Genomic DNA, 25,546 nt, shown 5'->3' on the forward strand with positions numbered 1-25,546 from the left:
AACAGGAATGCAGAGTTAATGGTAAGATTCTTGGTAGTGTAGCTGAACAGAGAGATCTCATTGTACATGTACATAGATCCCTGAAAGTTGCCACCCAGGTTGATAGGGTTGTTAAGAAGGCAAACTGTGTGTTAGCTTTTATTGGCAGAGGGATTAAGTTTCGGAACCATGATGTCATGCTGCAGCTGTACAAAACGCGGGTGGGGGCACATTTGGAGTATTGCATACAGTTCTGGTCACTGCATTATAGGAAGGATATGGAAGCTTTGGAAAGGGAACAGAGGAGATTTACTAGGATGTTGCCTGGTCTGGAGGGAAGGTCTTATGAAGAAAGGCTGAGGGACTTGAGGCTGTTTTTGTTAGAGAAGAAGGTTGAGAGGTGACTTAATTGAGACATACAAGATAATCAGAGGGTTAGATTGGGTGGCCAGTGACAGCCTTTTTCCTCAGACATAGCTATAAATTGAGGGGTGATGTATATAGGACAGATGTCAGAGGTAGTTCCTTTACTCAGAGTCGTAGGGGCATGGAACGGCCTGCCTGCAACAGTAATAGACTCGCCAACTTTAAGGGCATTTAAATGATCAGTGGATAGACATATGGATAAAAATGGAATAGTGTAGGTTAGATGGGCTTCAGATTGATTTCACAGGTCGGCGCAACATTGAGAGCCAAAGGGCCTGTACTGCGCTGTAATGTTCTACGTTCTATGGCTGCAGTCACATACAGATCAGGATCAGATTTTCACGTTGGAGCACTCCACAACAGGCTATATAAACCACTCTGCATCCTGAGTTAAGTACAGTCTAACTCTCCCTCCCGACCCACAGCACCCATTCCCCCATCTTGCCCACACACAGATCCCTCCCTCCGCCCCCCACCCCCAGCACAGGTGCCCCACGTACCTGGACTGAGGTTGATGTACGTTGTGACACTTGGGGAAATGAAAGCAACAGACACTGCACGGCTCAGAGTCTCCTCATCGTAAAAAACCTCAAACTCATCCACATGGGTATGGCCAAAAAACTGGGCAGCAATTGTCCCCTCATACCTGGGACAGCAAGGAGAGAGTTAGCAGATCAACAGTGAGACCACAGAGGGGGCAAACAGAGTGAGGGCAGAGGGGCAGCAAGAGAGATTGATCAGATTGATGCGAGTGGGGGAAGGAAGAGATTGGACAGAGTAGGTGAGAGGGGAGAAAGGGTGAAGTAACGAGGGGAGACAGAAGACAGAGGGAGAATAGAGCTGGTGTTGGGGATGAAGAGAAAGTGAACTGAGTGAGGAGGGATAGAGGGCAAGTGAGGGAAGTCAGACAATGAATGGAATGGAGGAGAGAGAACATAGAACAATACAGCATAGAACAGGCCCTTCGGCCCACGATGTTGTGCCGAACTTCTAACCTAGATTAAGTACCCATCCATGTACCTATCCAAATGCCGCTTAAAGGTCGCCAATGATTCCGACTCTACCACTCCCACGGGCAGCGCATTCCATGCCCCCACCACTCTCTGGGTAAAGAACCCACCCCTGACATCTCCCCTATACCTTCCACCCTTCACCTTAAATTTATGTCCCCTTGTAACACTCTGTTGTACCCGGGGAAAAAGTTTCTGACTGTCTACTCTATCTATTCCTCTGATCATCTTATAAACCTCTATCAAGTCACCCCTCATCCTTCGCCGTTCCAACGAGAAAAGGCCGAGAACTCTCAACCTATCCTCGTACGACTTCCTCTCCATTCCAGGCAACATCCTGGTAAATCTTCTCTGCACCCTCTCCAAAGCTTCCACATCTTTCCTAAAGTGAGGCGACCAGAACTGCACACAGTACTCCAACTGTGGCCTAACCAAAGTCCTGTACAGCTGCAACATCACTTCACGACTCTTGAATTCAATCCCTCTGCTAATGAACGATAATACTCCATAGGCCTTCTTACAAACTCTATCCACCTGAGTGGCAACCTTCAAAGATCTATGTACATAGACCCCAAGATCCCTCTGTTCCTCCACCTTACTAAGAACCCTACCATTAACCCTGTATTCTGCATTCTTATTTGTTCTTCCAAAATGGACAACCTCACACTTGGCAGGGTTGAACTCCATCTGCCACTCCTCAGCCCAGCTCTGCATCATATCTAAGTCCCTCTGCAGCCGACAACAGCCCTCCTCACTGTCCACAACTCCACCTATCTTCGTATCATCTGCAAATTTACTGACCCACCCTTCGACTCCCTCATCTAAGTCATTAATAAAAATTACAAACAGCAGAGGACCCAGAACTGATCCCTGCAGAACTCCACTTGTAACTGGGCTCCAGGCTGAATATTTGCCATCTACCACCACTCTCTGCCTTCGACCGGTTAGCCAGTTTTCTATCCAATTGGCCAAATTTCCCTCTATCCCATGCCTCCTGACTTTCCGCATAAACCTACCATGGGGAACCTTATCAAATGCCTTACTAAAATCCATGTACACTACATCCACTGCTCTTCCCTCATCCACATGCTTGGTCACCTCCTCGAAGAATTCAATAAGACTTGTAAGGCAAGACCTACCCTTCACAAATCCGTGCTGGCTGTCCCTAATCAAGCAGTGTCTTTCCAGATACTCATAAATCCTATCCCTCAGTACCCTTTCCATTACTTTGCCTACCACAGAAGTAAGACTAACAGGCCTGTAATTCCCGGGGTTATCCCTATTCCCTTTTTTGAACAGGGGCACAACATTCGCTACTCTCCAGTTCCCTGGTACCACCCCCGTTGCCAGTGAAGACGAGAAGATCATTGCCAACGGTACTGCAATTTCCTCTCTTGCTTCCCACATAATCCTAGGATATATCCCGTCAGGCCCGGGGGACTTGTCTATCCTCAAGTTGTTCAAAATGTCCAACACATCTTCCTTCCTAACAGGTATCTCTTCTAGCTTACCAGTCCATTTCACACTCTCCTCTTCTACAATACGGTCCCTCTCGTTCGTAAATACTGAAGAGAAGTACTTGTTCAAGACCTCTCCTATCTCTTCCGACTCAATACACAGTCTCCCACTACTGTCCTTGATCGGACCTACCCTCGTTCTCGTCATTCTCAGGTTTCTCACATACGCATAAAATGCCTTGGGGTTATCCTTGATCCTATCCGCCAACGATTTTTCATGCCCTCTCTTAGCTCTCCTAATCCCTTTCTTCAGGTCCCTTCTGGCTATCCTGTATCCCTCCACTGCTCTGTCTGAATCCTGTTTCCTCAACCTTATGTAAGCCTCCTTCTTCCTCTTTACCAGACATTCAACCTCTCTCGTCAACCAAGGCTCCCTCACACGACCATTTCTTTCCTGCCTGATAGGTACATACATATCATGGACACGTCGTATCTGCTCTTTGAAAAAGTTCCACATTTCCACCACATCCTTCCCTGACAGCCTATGCTCCCAACGTATGCTCCTCAAATCCTGCCTTACAGCATCGTAATTTCCCTTCCCCCAATTATAAAATCTACCTTGTTGTGCGCACCTATCTCTCTCCATAACCAAGGTGAAAGTCACAGAATTGTGGTCACCATCACCAAAATGTTCACCCACTAACAAGCCCACCACTTGTCCCGGTTCATTACCGAGTACCAAATCCAATATGGCCTCCCCTCTGGTTGGACAATCTACATACTGCGTTAGAAAAGCTTCCTGGACACACTGCACAAACACCGCCCCATCCAATCTACTTGATCTAAAGAGCTTCCAATCAATATTTGGGAAGTTGAAGTCGCCCATGACTACGACCCTGTGGCTTCTGCACCTTTCCAAAATCTGTTTCCCAATCTGTTTCTCCACATCTCTGCTGCTATTGGGGGGCCTATAGTAAACACCCAACAAGGTGACTGCACCTTTCCTATTTCTGACTTCAGCCCATACTACCTCCAGAGGCAGATCCCCCTCAAACTTCCTTTCTGCAGCCGTTATACCATTTCTAATTAGCAATGCCACCCCCCCTCCTTTTTTCCCACCCTCCCTAATCTTACTGAAACACCTGTAACCAGGAACCTCCAACAGCCATTCCTGTCCCACATCTATCCATGTTTCCGTGATGGCCACAACATCGTAGTCCCAGGTACCGATCCACGCCTTAAGTTCACCCACCTTATTTCTGATACTCCTTGCGTTGAAGTATACGCACTTGAGCCCATCTCTGTGTCCGCAAGTAGTCCCTGTCAGTGCTACCTTCTCCACAGCCTCCCTACAGTCTTGGGCATCCTGACAAACAGCTAACCTACCTGCTGGACTACAAGTCCGGATCCCATCCCCCTGCCAAATTAGTTTAAACCCCCCCGAAGAGTGCTAGCAAACCTACCCCCCAGGATATTGGTGCCCTTCTGGTTCAGGTGCAACCCGTCCTGTTTGTACAGGTCCCACCTTCCCCAGAATGCAGTCCAATTGTCCAAATATCTGAAGCCCTCCCTCCTACACCAGCCTTGCAGCCACGTGTTCAACTGCACTCTCTCCCTATTCTTTGCCTCACTGTCACGTGGCACCGGCAACAACCCAGAGATGACGACTCTGTCTGTCCTAGCTTTTAGAGGGTGAATGAAGTGAGGGGGGAGAGGCGGGGAACTGCATGGGCAGAGTGCCAGGTGTGGTGTGGAGGCAGGAGGCTTGTGGGTGGCATGGGGGCTGTGTTAGAGGGTGGGGGGGAGGGGGTGGCAGCAGAGTAAGAGTGATTAAAGTGAGGGGGTAGGGAGGGTGAACAGGGTGAGGGTTACAGAGACAGAGTTAAGATATTTGGAGGATACTGTGGTGAGATATCTCACTCGCTCTGTCTCACCTACCTATTAACAATTCGGTAATAGTTCCAGCTCCAAACCTTCATACAGAGACCTGGTGGGATGTGACCAATGATGTGAACCTTGAAGAATAACAACAATAATTTGAAACGTTGGTGAGATTTGGTACACAACGGTAAATTGGAACAGTCAACAACAGATCACATTCAGTACCAGCCCTAACATACTACTCTCAGAATCAGAAAATATCACCAATCAAGTGAAATCAAACAGCAAGGACTGAGTCTGAACACTGACAAGACAAACACAATGAAGGGTCGAAGTAAATGGAACAAGTGAGAATTCTCTGTTGACGAATGGAGTCTTTGACAAGGAGGTTGAGTGAAGTGATTACGCCACAGTTGAAGAGGGTGAAGACATGACTGCCAAGCTGGTTCAGTGTGCTATGTGCTTGATGTGGGAGGTCAACGACTCTGGTGTGTCTGGCTCGTATAAGTGTGGAAAGTGTGTGCACATTCAGCTACTGACAGAGCATATTGCAGCACTGATGAAAGAACTTGAGGACCTTAGGCTCATCCGAGAGAACAGGATCTTTCTGGACAAGACCTTCAGCGAGGTTATTACACCAATCGTACCAGAAGAGAGCAGATGATGAGGAAGGCAGAGAGGAGACAGGTGCAAGAGACCCCGGGGGAAGTACCTGTCAGGAACAAGTTGAACCTTTTGGAAACAGTAGAGACAGATGACATTGCCAGTCCGCGAGGCGGCCAGGTCTGTCAATCAAAGGTTGGCGTGGAGACAGAGCAGAAGAGTCGGACATCGCACAAGAGTCGTGGTAATAGGGGACTCCATAGTGAGAGGAACTGACCGGGGTTTTTGTGGCAGCAGACGGGACTTAAGTGTTGCCTTCCTGGTGCTCGGGTTAAAGACATCACAGACAGAGTGCAGGAAATCCTCAAGGACGAAGGTGAAGAGCCAGAGGTGGTGGTACATGTCAGCACAAATGATATCGGGAAGAAGAGGAGGAACATACTACAGCGGGACGTCAGAGAACTAGGAAGAAGGCTGAAAAGCAGGACGTCCAAGATGGTTATCTCCGGTTTGTTTCCAGTTCCTCGGGCTGGTGAGGCCAAAAACAGAATAATGGACTTGAACATGTGGTTGGGGAACTGGTGCATGAAGCAAGGATTTAAATTCTTGGATCACTGGGGTATGTTTTGTGGTAAGCATAAATTCTACAAGAGAGACGGTTTGCACCTTAATAGGTTGGGGACCAGCATTCTGGCAGGCAGGTTTGCTACTGCAACACAGCTACGTTTAAACTAAGTAGCGGGGGGAGGAGACAAACTGGATGTTTAATAAGGAAATTGGAGGGAAAGTTAGAACAAGGGAAGTCAAGAAAGACAACTGTATCAATGAGGCAGAAAACTCAGAAAGGGATCATGCTGTAAGGTTGAGTGAAATAGGAGTTGATGGGAAGGGTTAGGGCAGTAACAAATTAAAAATACTATACATGAATGCATGAAGCATTAGAAATAAGATGGATGAACTTGAGGCTCTTTTTGGAAATTGGCAGATACGATATTGTGGAGATAACTGAGACGTGGCTTCAAGTGGACAGGGCCTGGGAAATGAATATTCAAGGCTACATGTGCTATTGTAAGGACAGACTGATGGGCAGAGGGGGTGGGGTAGCCATGTAGGTAAGAGATGATATTCAGTCCCTTGCGCGGGGGGAACCTAGAATCAGGGGATGTAGAGTCAGTGTGGATAGAGCTGAGAAATACTAAGGGTAAAAAGACCCTCTTGGGAGTTGTCTACAGGCCCCCAAACAGTAGTCTGGATGTCAGATGTAAGTTGAATCAGGAGCTGAAATTGGCCTGTCACAAAAATGTTACTACAGTTGTTATGGGGGATTTCAACATACAGGTAGACTGGGAGAATCAGGATGGTATTGGACCTCAAGAAAGAGACTTTGTGGAGTGCCTCAGAGATAGATTCTTAAAAACAGCTGGTGCTGGAGCCGACCAGGGAGAAGGCAATTCTGGATCTGGTATTGTGTAACGAACCAGAATTGGTCAGGGACCTCGAAGTGAAGGAGCCATTGGGAAGTAGTGACCATAATACAATAAGCTTCAATCTGCAATTTGAGAGGGAGAGGGTACAATCGGAAGTGACAATATTTCTGTTGAATAAAGGGAACTATGGAGCTATGAGGGAGGAGCTGGCCAAAGTTCAATGGTGCAATACCTTAGCAGGGATGACAGTGGAGGAACAATGGCGGATATTTCTGTGTATAATGCAGAAGATGCAGGATCAGTTCATTCCAAAAAGGAAGAAAGATCCTAGGAGGAGGCATGGGTGGCTGTGGCTAACGAGGGAAGTTAAGAAACATATAAAGTTAAAAGAGAAAAAGTATAACATAGCAAAGATAAGTGGGAAAACGGAGGACTGAGAAGCTTTTAAAGAACAACAGAGGATTACTAAGAAGGAAATACGCAGAGAAAAAATCAGGTACGAAGGTAAACTGGCCAATAATATAAAGGAGGATAGTAAAAGTTTTTTTAGGTATGTGAAAGACAAAAAAATGGTTAAGACTAAAATTGGGCCCTTGAAGACAGAAACAGGGGAATATATTACGGGGAACAAAGAAATGGCAGAAGAATTGAATTGGTACTTCACATCTGTGTTCACTGGGGAAGACACAAGCAATCTCCCTGAGGTAACAGTGGCTGAAGGACCTGAATTTAAGGGAATTTATATTTGCCAGGAATTGGTGTTGGAGAGACTGTTAGGTCTGAAGATTGATAAGTCCCCGGGGCCTGATGGTCTACATCCCAGGGTACTGAAGGAGGTGGCTCGAGAAATCGTGGATGCGTTGGTGATTATTTTCCAGAGTTCGATTGATTCAGGATCAGTTCCTGCGGATTGGAGGGTGGCTTTTTAAGAAAGGTGGGAGAGAGAAAGCAGGAAATTATAGACCAGTTAGTCTGACCTCAGTGGTGGGAAAGATGCTGGAGTCTATTATAAAGGATGAAATTACAGCACATCTGGATAGTAGTAACAGGATAGGACAGAGTCAGCATGGATTTATGAAGGGGAAATCATGCTTGACTAATCTTCTGGAATTTTTTGAGGATGTAACTCTGAAGATGGACGAGGGAGATCCAGTAGATGTAGTGTACCTGGACTTTCAGAAAGCTTTTGATAAAGTCCCACATAGGAGGTTAGTGAGCAGAATTAGGACGCATGGTATTGGGGGCAAAGTACTAACTTGGATTGAAAGTTGGTTGGCTGATAGGAAACAAAGAGTAGTGATAAACGGCTCCATTTCGGAATGGCAGGCAGTGACCAGTGGGGTACCGCAGGGATCAGTGCTGGGACCACAACTTTTTACAATATATGTGAATGATATAGAAAATGGTATCAGCAATAACATTAGCAAATTTGCTGATGATACTAAGCTGGGTGGCAGGGTGAAATGTGATGAGGATGTTAGGAGGTTACAGGGTGACCTGGATAAGTTAGGTGAGTGATCAGATGCATGGCAGATGCAGTTTCATTTGGATAAATGTATGGTTATCCACTTTGGTGGCAAGAACAGGAAGGCAGATTACTACCTAAATGGAATCAATTTAGGTAAAGGGGCAGTACAGAAAGATCTGGGTGTTCTTGTACACCAGTCAATGAAGGTAAGCATGCAGGTACAGCAGGTAGTGAAGAAGGCTAATAGCATGCTGCCCTTTATAACAAGAGGGATTGAATATAGAAGCAAAGAGGTTCTTCTGCAGCTGTACAGGGCCCTTGTGAGACCACACCTGGAGTACTGTGTGCAGTTCTGGTCTCCAAATTTGAGGAAAGACATTCTGGCTATTGAGGGAGTGCAGCGTAGGTTCACGAGGTCAATTCCTGGAATGGCGGGATTACCTTACACTGAAAGACTGGAGCGACTGGGCTTGTATACCCTTGAGTTTAGAAGACTGAGCGGGGATCTGATTGAGACATATAAGATTATTAAAGGATTGGACACTCTGGAGGCAGGAAACATGTTTCCTCTGATGGGTGAGTGCCGAACCAGAGGACACAGCTTAAAAATACGGGGTAGACCATTTAGGACAGAGATGAGGAGAAACTTCTTCACTCAGAGAGTGGTGGCTGTGTGGAATGCTCTGCCCCAGACTGCAGTGAAGGCCCAGTCTCTTGATTCATTTAAGAAAGAGTTGGATAGAGCTCTCAAGGATTGTGGAATCAAGGGTTATGAGATAAGGAAGGAACAGGACACTGATTAAGGATGATTAGCCATGATCATATTGAATGGTGGTGCAGGCTCGAAGGGCAGAATGGCCTACTCCTACACCTATTGTCTATTGTCTTAATGATAACTAAAGATGGCCGAATGCTACACAAGTGAGAAGGATGGAGACAGCCAGAAAAAAATTCTATGAAGATGAAGGACATTGTAACTGGAAGAAAGCTCTACTTTATGACAAGGAGAAGAATCTCATAAGATTCTACAATCTATCCATTTTCCTGATACCTCAGAAACTTGGCCACTGAGTAAGGAGCTTTAAAAGAAATAATGGTCTGTGAGATGTGGATTCCTTTTACTGATTCACAGCATATGGTTGTTGTTGGTTGGACCAGCATGCATGGATATCTCACCACCTGTGACCAGTGAGGATCCTGTCCCTAAAAAGCCCATGGTACATTGGATTTGAGTCTGTTTAAAAATTCAAATTCCACAATCTGCCATGGCCTCCAGACCTCTGAATCTCTGGATCACTCAAAACTCCACATACAGATTATAAGACTAATTAGACGCAGAGGTGCTTGACATTGCAAGATTAGAGAGAGTTCTCAAAATGGACAGCAAGGAAAGACAATTACCAGCCACTTGATCAGAACAGAGGAGATCTCTCTTCTCAGGGGCAAAGTGGAGAACAGCAGAAAGGGGCTAGCCACAGCATAGTTGGATGACGTATGTGACAAAACTGTTGTGCGAAGATAGGGTAAAACACACAAACCTGACACCGTGACAGCAGACTGCCTTACCAAGAATTACAAACAGCAGCACACCATTCCTGCTTGCACACTCCTCAAAACCCAAATTGTACTCCACACTCAGTCTGCCACTGCCTTTCCCTCCCTGTTCACCAAACTGGATATTTGTGTATTTCTCAGCTGGTCATTGCGTGCGAGATATTTTAAGGAAGCTAATGAAACATTTCATCTCTTATGGTGAAGCCAAAGGTATCAGAGATAATGCTTTCCATTTTGAACTGCGAGAAACCACAACATTGAAACATACTAAACCAACGTCTTTCTTGAGTGTCAGAATCAGCCGACTGTCACACCACAGCCGGTTACTGAGCACAGCAACAGGAAATTTGCAAAACAACAGACACCACCAGTACTAACACAATTCAGCGGCGAGGTGTTCAACGGATCAATTAGACAGTTGGAACAGAAATGATAACAAGCTACAGAAGGAAAAGGCAGACCTGTTTAAAAAAAAAAGTCTGCCTTCTGATATGGAGGAGCCGGTGTTGGACTGGGGTGGACAAAGTTAAAAATCACATAACACCTGGTTATAGTCCGATAGCTATCTGATGAAGGAGCAGCGCTCCAAAAGCTAGTGCTTCCAAATAAACCTGTTAGACTATAACCTGGTGTTGTCTGATTTTTAACTTTGTCTTCTGATAGAAATCACAAAAAAACCCAGAAATTTGGGAACCAAGGATTTGGCAAGTGTGAGGGACTCAAACAAATAAATATTAATTTAAACATGGAGAAAATCTTCTTGAGTTGACAACCTGTATATTGAAAAGTAGTGGCTATGGAGATTAAGGATGTGTTGATTTTAATTGTCTAGATTTGGTTTCAAGGACATTCCTTGTGGATTGAAAGAAGGCCTATGCTGCTCCTATGATCCCAAGTTTGGAATTGTAATTTCCCTGGAAAGAGAGAAAATGGGGTAACTCAGGCCACTAGGCCAAGCACGAGTATATGGACGGTGCTAGAATCTACCCAGCTCCTGGAAAGGACACTTAGAGAAAGTCAGGATGGCGAGTGGCTTGGAGGGAACTTGCAGGAGGTGGTGTCCCCATGTATCTGCTGCCTTTGACCTTCTGGAAGGAAGAGGACAAGGGTTTGGAATGTGCCGTCTCAGAAACTTGGGTGAATTTCTACAGTGCATCTTGTAGATAGTACACACTGCTGCTACTGAACGTCGGTGGTGGATGTGGTGCCAATTAAGCAACTGCTTTGTTTTGGATGGTGTCAAGCTTCTTGGAGCTGCCTCCATCCAGGCACGTGGCGAGTATTCCATCATGCTCTTGACTTGTGCCTTGTAGACAGGCTCCGGGGAGTCACAAGGTGAGTTACTCACAGCAGTAGTCCTAGCCTCTGACCTGTTCTTGTAACCACTGGAGGTTTCCGATTTATGACTTTTGAATGCAATCCCATACAGGAGTGTGATTTTAAAGGCCCAACGTAAGGCTGTTTCCGGTACTTACAAACCACTACTTTCCACCGCCCTGCATTGTGTTCCAACCAGTGTACAAAACAACTGGCAAATGGACTCAATAATGTATCCTGCTTGTAACTCAAAGACTCCCTGTACATGGCAAGTCCAGTTGAGGTTTTAATTAGTGGTAACTCTTCAGGATGTTGATACAACCACTGAATTTCAAGGGACGGTAATCAGATTGCCTCTTATTGGAGATGGTCAAGTGTCTGGCATTTGTATGGCATGAATATCATGCAAGCTGAGCAGGTGTTGCTTGGTAGCACTGTTGATGACACACTGATTGATTCCATCACTTTACAGATGATTGAGAGTAGACTGATTGGGCGGTAACTGACTGGGTTGGATTTGTCCTGTTTTGTGTGGACAGGACACACCTGGGCAATATTCCCCATTGACAGGGAGATGCCAATGTTGCAGTTGCACTAGAAGAGCTTGGCTAGGGGAGTGGCAAATTCTGGAGCAGTATTCAGAGCCTCCAAGGTTTCTTGGTATCACGTGGTGTGAATAGATCTGCCTCGAAAACTGTCATCTGTAATACAGGGGACCTCTGAAGGACGAGATAGATTATCCATCTGGTTCTTCTGGCTGGATTGTTGCAAATGCTTCAGCCTTATCTAATGCACTGATGTGTTGGGCTCTCCCACAAGAATAAAAACAAAGTGTTGGAAACACCATGAATATCAATGTTTGTAAAGTGAGAAACGGAGTTAATGTTTCAAGTTGAATGGCCTTTTCTCAGAGAAACTGAGGACTGCAGATGCTTGAGAGTCAGAGTCAACAAGTGTGGTGTTGGCACAGCAGGTCAGGCAGCATCCGAGGAAGAGAGTCTTGTGGAATGTGACGAGGAGCTAATGCTCGAAACATCACTCTCCCACTCCTCAGATGCTGCCTGACCTGCTGTGCTTTTCCAGCACCACACTTTGTGACTCTGCAAGTTTGGTAGCTTCACCAGGTCAGCACCTCGTCTTCAGGTATGCCTGGTGCTGCCCCTACTGCCCTCTTGCAATCTCCACTGAACCAGAAGAATGAGTAACCTGAAGGACAAAATTCCTCAGGAGTGTCACAGGGTAGATGCTAGGAGAATGCTTTCTCAAGTTGGGGAATCAAAGAGGTGAGGTGGGAAAGTGTCACAAAGTATGGTACTGGTCATTTAGGACCAAGGCAAGGACCCAAAGGACCGTGATTCATTTGAATTCTCAGTTATTGAGTACATGAAATTAGATAGTCATTGATTCCTCACAGGATAGGTGGATCGCCATAGGCTTATTAAAATGATGGAACAGTCTCAAGGGGCCGAATGGCCTATTCCTGTTAAAACAAGACCTGCAGATGTTGTATATCAGAAACAAAAATAGAAATTGATCTGAGGAAGGGTCACAGGACTCGAAATGCTGCCAGACCTGCTGAATTTTTCCAGTAATTTCTGATTTTGTTTCTAAACTAAAGCATCTGCAGGTCTTTCTGTTTTTGGGCCTACTCCTGTTCCTGTTGTTTTCTATTCTTCAATTCCCTCCATCACTCTGACAAATTCCATAACAAACTGCAACTTGCAAACCTCCATTCATCTTTAATTCACTCCCCTCCCAGAGGGAAACACTGCTGCTGCTGTAAATTATTTTCACTTGTTGAAGAAAATTCTACTTCCTGAAGAATTGACTGTTTCACCAGAGCTGTGTGCCCTTTGAAATCTGTTACCCGACTGGTTTAGTCTCACGTCAGATGCCTGGGGTGAGGAATGTACTGCCTGCCTGGCCCACTCCCTCATTACCTTGTCACCGCTGTCTTCTGCTTCCTGCAGGATGCTGACCAGCCACTGCAGCTGACCAGCTGGATCAGTCGAGTTCACTAACAGCCAGAAGTTCTCATGGGAACAGAAGTTCATGTTGAGTGAAACAAGTCGCAGTCCAGGATTGAGTTTCACTGTGTAAAACCCCGCTCTCCTGAGTGAGAAACACACAGTCAACAACAAACACAGAGCTCTCCAAACCACCCAGATCCTCCCTGGACCGAGAGAACCATTACCTCCTTCAGCCTTCACCAGCCCCCAAATGGACTCTGCACATTTCCCCCTGGTCTTGAACACCTACATGGTCTTAACAATTGTGCAATCCCCTGCATATGTGATATGTTTAAGAAGCAGATTTAGTCACTGCTATGGATGCTGAGACAACTTCACCCCACTGCGATGACCATCCTCAACTTGTCCAACTTGAAGAGGACCAGGGGAGTCAGGGTCTGTACGTTTGCTGCACCAAACCAGCTTCTGTCACACAGTCACAGAGATCGACAGCACAGAAAATACCCTTCGGCCCATCAAGTCTACACTGGTCAAAAACTACCACCTAACTATTCTAATCCTATTTCCCAGCACTTGGTCCGTGGCCTTGTCTGCCTAGGTATCAGAAGTGTACATCTAAGTTCTTCAATAATGCTCTGAAGATTTCTACCTCTCCCACTCTCACAGATAGTGAGTTCCAGATTCCCACCACCCTCTGGATGAAGATGTTTTTCCTCACATCTCCTCTAAACCTCCTGCACCTTACCTTAAATATATGCCCACGGTCACTGATCCCTCTATTAAGGGCAAATGCTTCTTCCTGTCTATAAGACCATAAGATATAGCTGAAATCGGCCATTCAGCCCACTCAGTCTGCTCTGCCTTTCAATCATGGCTGATATGTTTCTCAACCTCACTCTCCTCTCCTTACCCCATTACCCTTGATCCTGTACCAAGGATCAACCTCTCTTAAATACAGTCAGTGACTTGGCCTCCACAACCCTCTGTGGCAATGATTTCCTTAGATTCACCACCACTCTCAGGCTGAAGACATTCCTTGCTACCTCAGTTCTCAAGGGTTGTCCCTTCACTCTGAGGCTATCCTTTTGGGTCCTAGTCTCTCCTGCTAGTGGAAACATCTTCCCCATGCCTACTCTGTTCAGGCCCCTCAGTGTTCTGTAAGTTTCAGTCAGATTCCCTGCCCCCAAAACAACCATCTTTGTAAACTCCATCAAGTACAGACCCAAAGTCCTCAAATACTCCTCATATAACAAGCCCTTTCTTCCCTGGGATCATTCTTGTAAACCTCCTCTGGATCCCCTCCAAGGCCAGCACATTCCTTCCTTAGATATGAGGACCAAAACTGCTCACAATATTCCAAATGCAGCCTGAGCAGAGCTTCATACAGCCTCAGCAGTACATCTCTGCTCTTGTATTACAGCTTGCTTGAATGAAATGCTAATATTGCATTTGCCTTCCTAACTGCCAGCTGAACCTGCATGTTAACTGTAACAGAATCCTGAACTAGGTCTCTCCATGATTCTTTGTGCTTCAGATTTCCAAAGCCCTTCAAAGTTTAGATAACAGTCAATGCCTCTATTCTTCACAAAGTATATAACCTCATACTTTCCCACACTGTATTCTCTCTGCCACTTCTTTGTCCACAATCCTAGCCTGTCCCAAGTTCTTCTGCAGCCTCCCTGTTTCTTCAATGTTATCTGTCCCTCCATCTACCTTTGTGTCATCTGCAAACTTAGCAACAATGTCCTCAGTTCCTTTATCCAGATCATTAATATATAACATGAATCGCTGTGGTGCCAACACTGACCTCTGCTAAACTCAACTCGTCACTGATTGCCATTCTGAAAAAGGCCCCTTTATTCCAACTCTCTGACTTCTGCCAGTCAGCCAATCCTGTATCCAGGCCAGTACCTTGTCCCTAACACCACGGGCTCTTATCTTATTTCGCAGCCTCCTGTGTGGCACCTTGTCAAAGACCTTCTGGAAATGCAGATAGATCATCTCCACTGGCTCTCCTTTGTCTAACTTGCTCTTTCCCTCCTCTGGAATTTTAACCGATTTGTCAGGCGTGACCTTTCCTTGAGGAAGCTGTGCTGACCCAGTCCAATTTTACCATGCACTTCCAATCCCTCACAATCTTATTCTTAATAATGGGACTCCAAAATCACAAGAGTCCACCAGCTCTCACATCATGCAGTTAGAACACATTGCCTGGCCCGGCATTTCTATTTTATTTACTTAGTTTGATTTAAAAAATGTTCCTCTTGAGTCTTTCCGTCTTTTACTTTGTAACTTATTAATATTCTACCTATTTACCTTCAATCTGAAAGTAACTTGTAATCACAAACTATCGCCAGTCAATTAACTTCCTGAAATATTGCCAAACCTGTCCCCCCCATCCCAAACCTGTCCCCCCCCCCACTCCCCACCGCATCCCAAACCTGTCCCCCCCTCCCCACCGCATCGCGATCCTGTCTCCCCCACCCCACTCCCCACCGCATTGCGATCCTGTCCTCCCCCCCACTCCCCACCGCATCGTGATCCTGTCCCCTGTCCCCACCGCATCTCAAACCTGTACCCCCCTCCCCACCGCATCGCGATCCTGTCCCCCCCGCCACCGCATCCCAAACCTGTCCCCCCCTCCCCACCGCGATCCTGTCCCACCCCCACCGCATCCCAAACCTGTCCCCCCACACCGCATCACGATCCTGTCCCACCCCCACCGCATCCCAAACCTGTCCCCCCCCCCCACTCCCCACCGCATCGCGATCCTGTCCCCCCCCACTCCCCACCGCATCGCGATCCTGTCCCCCCCCCAATCCCCACCGCATCGCGATCCTGTCCCCCCCCCCACTCCCCACCGCATCGCGATCCTGTCCCCCCCCCCACTCTCCACCGCATCGCGATCCTGTACCCCCCCCCCACTCCCCACCGCATCGCGATCCTGTCCACCCCCTCACACCCCACCGCATCGCGATCCTGTTCCCCCCCCCACTCCCCACCGCATCGCGATCCTGTCCCACCCCCCACTCCCCACCGCATCCCGATCCTGTCCCCCCCCAACCCAAACCTGTACCCCCCCCCCACCGCATCGCGATCCTGTCCCACCCCCACCGCATCCTAAACCTGTCCCCCCCCCCACCGCATCGCGATCCTGTCCCACCGCATCGCGATCCTGTCCCACCCCCACTCCCCACCGCATCGCAATCCTGTCCCACCCCCCCCACTTCCCACCGCATCCCAAACTGTCCCCCCCCACTCCCCACCGCATCGCGATCCTGTCCCCCCCCCATTGCGATCCTGTTCCCCCCCCCACTCCCCACCGCATCGCGATCCTGTCCCACCCCCCACTCCCCACCGCATCCCGATCCTGTCCCACTCCCCACCGCATCCCGATCCTGTCCCCCCCCCCACTCCCCACCGCATCCCGATCCTGTCCCCCCCCCCTCCACCGCATCCCGATCCTGTCCCCCCCCCCCCACCGCATCGCGATCCTGTCCCCCCCTCCCCACCGCATCGCGATCCTGTCCCCCCCCCTCCCCACCGCATCGCGATCCTGCCCCCCCCCTCCCCACCGCATCGCGATCCTGCCCCCCCCCCCACTCCCCACCGCATCGCGATCCTGCCCCCCCCCCCCACTCCCCACCGCATCGCGATCCTGTCCCCCCCCCACTCCCACCGCATCCCAAACCTGTCCCCCACCTCTCCACCGCATCCCAAACCTGTCCCCCCCTCCCCACCGCATCGCGATCCTGTCCCCCCCTCACTCCCCACCGCATCGCGATCCTGTCCCCCCCTCACTCCCCACCGCATCGCGATCCTGTCCCCCCCCAACTCCCCACCGCATCGCGATCCTGTCCCCCCCCCACTCCCCACCGCATCGCGATCCTGTCCCCCCCCAACTCCCCACCGCATCGCGATCCTGTCCCCCCCCAACTCCCCACCGCATCGCGATCCTGTCCCCCCCCAACTCCCCACCGCATCGCGATCCTGTCCCCCCCCCCACTCCCCACCGCATCCCGATCCTGTCCCCCCCCACTCCCCACCGCATCGCGATCCTGTCCCCCCCCCACTCCCCACCGCATCGCGATCCTGTCCCCCCCCACTCCCCACCGCATCGCGATCCTGTCCCCCCCCACCGCATCGCGATCCTGTCCCCCCCCACCGCATCCCGATCCTGCCCCCCCCACTCCATCCCGATCCTGCCCTCCCCACCGCATCGCGATCCTGTCCCCCCCCCCGACCGCATCCCGATCCTGTCCCCCCCCCCGACCGCATCCCGATCCTGTCCCCCCCCCCACCGCATCCCGATCCTGTCCCCCCCCCCACCGCATCCCGATCCTGTCCCCCCCCCCACCGCATCCCGATCCTGTCCCCCCCCCACTCCCCACCGCATCCCGATCCTGTCCAACCCCCCCCACTCCCCACCGCATCGCGATCCTGTCCCCCCCCCCACTCCCCACCGCATCGCGATCCTGTCCCCCCCCCACTCCCCACCGCATCGCGATCCTGTCCCCCCCCCACTCCCCACCGCATCGCGATCCTGTCCCCCCCCCACTGCATCCCGATCCTGTCCCCCCCACCATCGCATCCCGATCCTGTCCCCCCCCCACTCCCCACCGCATCCCGATCCTGTCCCCCCCCCCCACTCCCCACCGCATCGCGATCCTGTCCCCCCCCCCCACCGCATCGCGATCCTGTCCCCCCCCCCCACCGCATCACAATCCTGTCCTCCCCCTCCCCACCGCATCACAATCCTGTCCTCCCCCTCCCCACCGCATCGCGATCCTGTCCCCCCCCCCCCACCGCATCACAATCCTGTCCTCCCCCTCCCCACCGCATCGCGATCCTGTCCCCCCCCCCACCGCATCACAATCCTGTCCTCCCCCTCCCCACCGCATCACAATCCTGTCCTCCCCCTCCCCACCACATTGCAATGCTGCCCCCCTCCCCAACCATATCTCAATGACAGTAATGACAATGTGTCCTATGCTTTAATTTGTTCCCTCAACTTGCCCGCCTTGTTTGTCAGAGTCCTCGCTTATTGGCTGAAAGGTTATTTGAACATTTTCTGCCATTATTCAAAAGGTTAGGACTGAGGGAATTGCACACTGCTGAAGGCCAGTATCAGAGAGCACTGCACTGGCTGATAACAGAGACTACAAGGGACCATCTCCTCACTATCTCAAGAGGAGGTGCACCCACCAAGGTGAGAAAGCTTTACAGTATAGAGGAGACCCTGCCTGTATTCCCATCCTTCTGCTCAGATTCTTGTTTACCGGAGAGTTTCCTGAGCTTCCTCAGGCAGCCAGCCCTTCCAGGCCTGCACCATTGCATCGTAGAGCCAGGCAGAGGACTCGTTACCGTGGATGAAGGGAGGAGGGAAGCTGTTGACTGGAGTGCTCTCATGATTGCCAACGGCTGGGTAGACAGCAACGTGGCCCAGGTATTTCTGGATGAGTCCGGTGATGGTGTTGAGAGCCGTGAGTTGGTCTTTCCGGGTCTGGTGCCAGACATCATGAGCTGGAATATCCCCAGTCCAGTAGACCAGATCAAAGTGTCCAGGTTGAAGATGCTGTAGAAGGTTCTCGATGGTGTGGAGGGGAAGGTCACACTTGCTGTATTCACCCCACTTCCCAGCTCCTTTCCGATGGCTAGGGGGTAAACCCGAGCCCTTCCTGCAGCACAAGGGGTCCCGGCAGTCAGGGTTACTCCCTGGGATGTAATCTTTGTCCCAGTGAATGTCTGTGAGAAATAGTATCCTTGTGACAGGAGAACCAGGGAGGGGTGGCTTGGGGGGGATGACGGGAGGCTTTGGTGTGTCAGGGAGTGTGACATTCCAGTCAGAGTAAATGTCCCAATGACCACAAACAACACCCAGGAACAAGCCACAGATCTCTGATGGCTTCAGGATAGATTCAGTCCAGGCAATTATCACATCGTGTTTGAACAAGGCGACGGCCTGGACACAGATATCCGGAGGGGCCAGCTTTAACCGGACACACAGCTTCGAGGCAACAACAGCTACCTCGTCCATGTTACTGTTAAACTGTTAAAAAAAAACACCGATTAGCACAAAGCACCTTGATATAACAATCTATTACACAAATATATTCAGTCCCGATGAAGGGTCCTGCCCAAAATGTTGACTCTCCTGGCCCTTAGATACTGCCTGACTGGCTGTGCTTTTTCCAGTGCCATCTTTAATTGAGATGTGAATTATTGAAGCTGGGTTGGTGATAATGATAATGTCAAGGGCACAGAAGTGGTTTTGTGGTTCAGTGGTTATTGCCCTGTCTGAGTGAGAAGCTCCACATTCGAGTCCCAGGATGGGGTTTTGGCCACACTATGCATTCGGAACAGGGCCAAACCTGCGAAATCTTCCAACACACATGCAGGAAGAATGGCTGAAGTCCTGCCTGAGCCACCTTTCCAGTTTTAGTTTTGAACTGGGTAGCAATGAATAACTGTCTCCCTGCTGAAGTTCCCATCTCAACTGCCAATCTGGTTTAAACTTTCCCAAACAGCACTAGCAACCCCACCCCCACCCCGAAGACATTAGTCCCAGTCCTGTCCAGAAACAATCCGTTCTACTTGGACTGATCTACTGATCTAAACATTCCTGGGAAATTAGAGAGAGTGGTAAATTCAAAGAAAAGGCATACAAATTGGCCAGAAAAAAAAAACGACAGACCTAAGAAGTGGGAGCAGTTTAGAATTCAACAAAGGAGAATAGAAGGATTGATAAAGAAAAAAAAAAGTGTAATAGTTAGCTTAGGGAAAACAATAAAACTGGCTGTCAGTATATGTGAAGCTGGATTTGGGGGCAATTGCGATTGGTCAGTGGGAAGGCTGGATCGGCTAGGTGATCAGGAAGATGGATAGGTTAGGTCAGATGAGGGAGGTGAGGAGGATGGGTGAGGCTAGACATTGGGATAGGGCTGTTGAAGCCATTGGGCTGTAAGATCCCCAAGTGAAACATCAGGTGTTGTTCCTCCAGTTTCTGTTTAGCCCCACTCTGACAGTGCAGGAGGCCAAGGATGTTAGTGGGGGCAGGGGGGTGGGGGGAGATTAAAATGGATGATAACCGGAAGGTCAGGTTGGTTGATGCATGAGAGCGCAGACCATGAACTGGTCCCTGAGTCTCCCCGATACAAAAGAGACCATATCAAGAGCAAAGAATGCAACAGATGAGGTTGGATGAAGTGCAGGTTGAATCTCTGTTGGATCTCCAGATCCTCCCTCCCACCCCACCCCATATACTTCTGGGCTCCCTCCCCTCCCAGCCCTGACAAAGGGTTTTGGCACACAACATTGACTTTCCTGCTCCTTGGATACGGTCTGACCTGCTGTGCTTTTCCAGCCTCACAGCTACTAACTCAGGCTTCTACCATCGGCAGTCCTTCACATCTCTAAGTCATAAAAACTAACTGTGAAGTTTTTTGTAGGTATATACAGAGAAAAAGATTGGTGAAGACAAATGTAGGTCTCTTGCAGTCAGAAAGAGGGGAATTTATAATGGGAACAAAAGAAATGGCTGACCAACTAAGTACATCCTTTGGTTCTGTGATCACAAAGGAGGACACAAGCAACATATTAGAAATGTTGGGGAACACAGGGTTTAGTGAGAGGGAGGAACTGAAGGAAATCAGTATTAGGACAAAAATGGTGTTGGGAAAATTGATGAGATTGATGGGACTGAAGGCAGATAAATCCCCGGAGTCGAAGAATCTACTTCCAAGAGTAGATAAGGAAGTGACCAGAGAAATAGTGTGAGGATTGGTGATGGTTGTCCAAGTTCCTAGAAACTCCTACACAGATTGGGCAGGAGCTAATGTAATCTCACTTTAAAAAGGGAGATACAGAGAAAACAGGAACTATCAACCACTTAGCAGAACACTTGGAAAACAGTGGAAGGATTGGACAGAATCAACATGGATTTACAAAAGGGAAATCATACTTTGGAAATCGACTGGAATTCTTCAGGGATGTAACTAGTAGAGTTGATGGGAGGGTGGGGGTGGCAGAGTCAGTGGATGTGGTTTATTTAGATTTTCAACAAAGTTCCACCTAAGAGATTAATGTGTAAAATTAAAGTACAGGAGATCAGGAATAGTGCACTGAGCTGGATAGAGAATAGATTGGCAGACAGGAAACAAACAGTAGGAATAAATGGGTCTTTTTCTAAATAGGAAGGCGGTGATTAGTGGGATATCACAGAGCTGTGTTTAGACCCTAGCTATTTACAATATACATTAATGAGTTAGATGAGAAAACTAAATGTAATATCCGCAAATTTGCAGCTGACAAAAAGCTGGGTGAGAGGGTGAGCGGTGAGGAGGTGCAGAGATGGCGTAGTCAGAAGGTACACGACACCAAGTTATAGTCCCACAGGTTTATTTGAAATCACAAGCTTTCGGAGCATCTGATGAAGGAGCAGTGCTCTAAAAGCTTGTGATTTCAAATAAACCTGTTGGACTATAACCTGGAGTCATGTGACTTCTGCCTTTCTCCACCCCAGTCCAATACCAGCACCTTCACATCCCAAATGTGATTTAAACAGGTAGAGTGAGTGGGCAAATACTTAGCAATATAATATTTATAACCGGGAGGCTGTTCACTTTGGCAACAAATAACAGGGAGACAAATTATTATCTGAATGACTATAATTTGAGAAGAGGGGACTATGCAATGAGACCTGGGTGCCCTTGTACACCAGTCACTGACGGTAAGCATTGCAGGTACAGCAGTTGGTGATGAAGGCAAATGATTCGTTGGCCTTCATAGTGAGAGGATTCAAGGGCAGGCACAGGGATGATTTGTTGTAATTATACAGAGCCTTGGTGAGACCACACCTGGAATATTGTGTACAGTTCTGGCCTCTTTATCTGAGGAAGGATGTTCTGTAATGCAGGGAGTATACCAAAGTTTCACCAGACTAATTCCTGGGAAAGCCATGACGGACCTTTAAGGAGGGGTTAAATCATAGAATAGAATCCCTACAGTATGGAAACAGGCCTCTCAGCCCAACAAGTCCACACCAACCTCCTCTGAACAGTAACCCACACAGACCCATTCCCCCGACCCTATATTTAGCCCTGACTAATGCACCTAACCCTCACATCCTGAACACTATGGGCAATTTAGCACGGTCAATTCACCCTAACCTGCACATCTTTGTGACTGTGGGAGGAAACAGGAGCACCCAGAGAAAACCCACACAGACAGACAGTCGCCCAAGGAGGGAATTCAACCTGGGTCCCTGGCTCTGTGAGGCAGCAGTGCTAACCACTGAGCCACCATGCTGAACTGGAACTCATAAGAATGAGGGGGCATTGCATAGAAATCTACAAAATTCTAACAGGACTAGACAGGATAGGTGCAAGAAGAATGTTCCTGAAGGTGAGGTGTCCAAAATCAGAGGTCCTGGTTTAAGGGTAATTAGTCAATCTTTTAGGGTTGAGATGAGGAGAAATTTCTTCATCCGGAGAGTGCCAAGCTGTTGAATTCACTGCCCCTTAAAAAAGTAAGGCCAAAATACTGTATGATTTCAAGAAGGAGTTTAATATAGCACTTGGGGCTAAAGGGATTAAAGTATAATATTTAAAGTATAAAAAGGGGAAACAGGAAGAGGCTATTGAGCTGGATGCTCAGCTATGATCATAATGAATGGGGGAAGCAGGCTCGAAGGGCAGAATGGCCTACTCCTGCTCCTATGTTTCAGTGACAGGGCTGAGTTTGCAATTGTATTTGCTGGTGATAACAAATGGTCTGTCTGAGACATTGTTGTGGTTTGGTGTGGTTGAATAGCCTGTTCAGTCATTTTGATTGGAAAGTGAAAAGACAGAATAAAGTTCTATCCTAATCCTCACAGGGTGCAAGAGCAGAGGAATCGAGGCATACGCGCACATGGATCTTTGAAGGTGGCAGAACACATTAAGCAAGTTGGATCCTCAGTCATGTCTGACCCATCTTGGCTAATTCTGCCCTCACCCTTCCCCTCCTTCCCACAATGAAAATGGGGTTCCCCTTGGCCTCACTTTCCATTTCATCTACCTCCACGTTCAAACGATCACTCTCCGTTATTTTTACCATCTCCAGCAACAGGCAAACAATCCCCTCCACTCCACTGCCAACATTTCTCCCTGACACCCGAGTCCATTCCTCCACCATTCAGAATATTTTCTCACTCTGCCATGGCATCTTTCCAATCCTCCATCTCAATACAGAGTGTCACAATCTCAGAGGCTGACCCCATGAGGTTTGTCCTCCACTTGTCTTCCATTCCTTTCACCACAACTCCCACCCACACCCTCACTGGCTAGTCCTCTTTACCTTGTTCTCAGCCAAAATGACCCATTTTCATCCTTTCACACCTTATTTTACAATATTCTACATCTCCATTTCTCTTTCACCACAATTAACAACCTTTACTCCTCCTCTACATGCTGAAAACATTTTTTAAAATCACCATTTTTCTACCCCTTTCTGTTAACTCTGTTCCCCTCTCCCCAAATTTGCCAGTCCTGTTGCATTTCCCCAGCATTTTCCTCATTTGGTACAGATTTTCAGCATCTGCAGTATTTTGCTTTTATTTAAGGAAGTAGTAAAGCATACATATCCTTGTGTTGATAAGTAAGGGTATAAATTACAAAAGTGAGAAAATTATTTCCCATGTATTTAAACTACAGGTCTTTGTACTCAAGCTCCTGAGTGGGATGTGAACCCAGAACCTCACAACTCAAAGGGGAGCCAGCTACTCCTGAGCCACAAGCAAGAGCAGAGAAAGTGGGATGTTCCGGTATCTATGTTGAAGGTATATCCGTAAGGAGGAATATCAGGATTTTAATCCAGCAACAATGAAGGTTGTTCTGTCAGTGTTGAGCAACATTTGCAAATGATTCAACCCTGCTCTTCACTCTGGTGAGGGTGATGCTGCTAAAGGCTGGTCATGTCATTAATCAACTCCAGCCTCCCCACTACTCTTGACTCACTCCAATTTGCCTATCAGACCAATGGATCCACGTCAGATGCCATATCACTTGTCCTTCAGTCCTCCCAAGAACATCTTAACACCAAGAACAGTTATGTAAGAATCCTACTCATTGACTATAGCCCAGCCTTCATCACTATTATCCCCTCGAGACCTAGTGATCTCGGACTAAGCCCCACTCTCTGCAACTGGATCCTCAGTTTTCTGACCCACATACCACAATCAGTGAAGATTGGGGACAATATTTCATCGTCACTAACACTCAACACTGAAGCCCCCAGGAGTGCGTACTCAGCCCCCTATTGTACACACTGTATACCCATGACTGCGTCACCAAATACCAGACTAATGCCATTTACAGGTTCGCTGATGGCACCACCATAGTTGGTCGAATCTCAGATGGCAACGAAACAGACTACAGACGGGAGGTGGAAGACCTGGGAAAATGGTGCACTGAGAACAACCCAGCTCTCAATGCCGGAAAAACCAAGGAACTCATTATTGACTTGCGCAGGATGTTACTCATGCCCCCCCTACACATTAACAGCACAGAGGTGGAACGAGTGGAGAGTGTCAAGCTCCTGGGAGTGGTCATCCACAACAAGCTTTCTTGGACTCTCCGTGTGGACGCACTGGTTACAAAGGCCCAACAACATCTCTTCTTCCTCAGACAGCTGAGGAAATTTGGCATGACAGCGAATACCCCTGCCAACTTTTATAGGTGCCCCATCAAGAGCATTCTGTCTGGATGTATCACTACCTGGTTTGGCAACTGCACCATTCAAGATCGGAGATGGTTACAGAGAGTGGTGAACTCGGCCCGGACAATCACAAAGGCCAACCTCCCATCGATAGAATCCATCTACCAGGCCCGTTGTCAAGGAAAGGCCACCAGCATTCTCAAAGATCCATCCCACCCTGGCAATGATTTTTTCCAACTTCTACCATCAGGGAGAAGGTACAGAAGGCTGAACACATGCATCAGTTGGTTTCAAAATAGTTTCTACCCTACAGTTGGTACAAAACTGAAAGGACTCACAAACTCCTAACATTCGCCCGTACCTGTGTTTTTGTTTTTGCCGCTGTTTACCTATTATTTACTATCGATGCTACTTAACTCTGTGACCTGCCTGTATTGCTCGCAAGACAAAGCTTTTCACTGTGCCTCGGCGCATGTGACAATAAATTCAATTCAATTCAATTAACCTGGGTGAGACATGAAGATGGTACAGCTAGCTTGGGAGAGTCATACTGAGAAGAGAGTTCTGGGCTTCAGAGTAATAGAATTGAAAGCTGTGGGTATAGATATAGACTGAGTCAACAGGCTCAGTGGACAATCTTGCATCACACCGAGAGAATAATGACAAACCACAAGATGATTTAATGTCCACAATTGCACATCACGCTTCAATTCCTGATTTTAGTTCCCATAAATGCCTAAACCAAACCCATTGCACAATT

The 25,546-nt window shown here is 48.2% G+C and overlaps 2 protein-coding genes across 2 annotated transcripts in view; one reads left to right on the top strand and one right to left on the bottom strand.

Annotated features, from left to right (window-relative positions):
• apbb1 (amyloid beta precursor protein binding family B member 1) overlaps positions 1 to 24,233 on the top strand; it is a 173,518-nt gene extending 149,285 nt beyond the window's left edge. Inside the window, exon 15 of the transcript XR_015757510.1 lies at positions 23,784 to 24,233. The gene's annotated coding sequence lies outside the window, so the exon portion shown is untranslated. The remainder of the gene's footprint in view (positions 1 to 23,783) is intronic.
• The window catches only part of smpd1 (sphingomyelin phosphodiesterase 1), a 39,062-nt gene that overhangs the window by 4,591 nt on the left and 8,925 nt on the right, over positions 1 to 25,546 (bottom strand). The window contains exons 2-5 of the mRNA XM_087988517.1: positions 18,372 to 19,141; positions 13,063 to 13,234; positions 4,811 to 4,887; positions 906 to 1,051 (exon numbers count right to left, since the gene is read on the bottom strand). Coding sequence (XP_087844643.1) covers positions 906 to 1,051; positions 4,811 to 4,887; positions 13,063 to 13,234; positions 18,372 to 19,141 — 1,165 coding nt within the window. The remainder of the gene's footprint in view (positions 1 to 905; positions 1,052 to 4,810; positions 4,888 to 13,062; positions 13,235 to 18,371; positions 19,142 to 25,546) is intronic.

The sequence above is a fragment of the Chiloscyllium plagiosum genome, unplaced genomic scaffold, assembly GCF_037043375.1.
Source record: "Chiloscyllium plagiosum isolate Xiang-an unplaced genomic scaffold, Cpla_swu_hap1 HiC_scaffold_6, whole genome shotgun sequence".
NCBI classification, from domain to species: Eukaryota; Metazoa; Chordata; class Chondrichthyes; order Orectolobiformes; family Hemiscylliidae; genus Chiloscyllium; species Chiloscyllium plagiosum.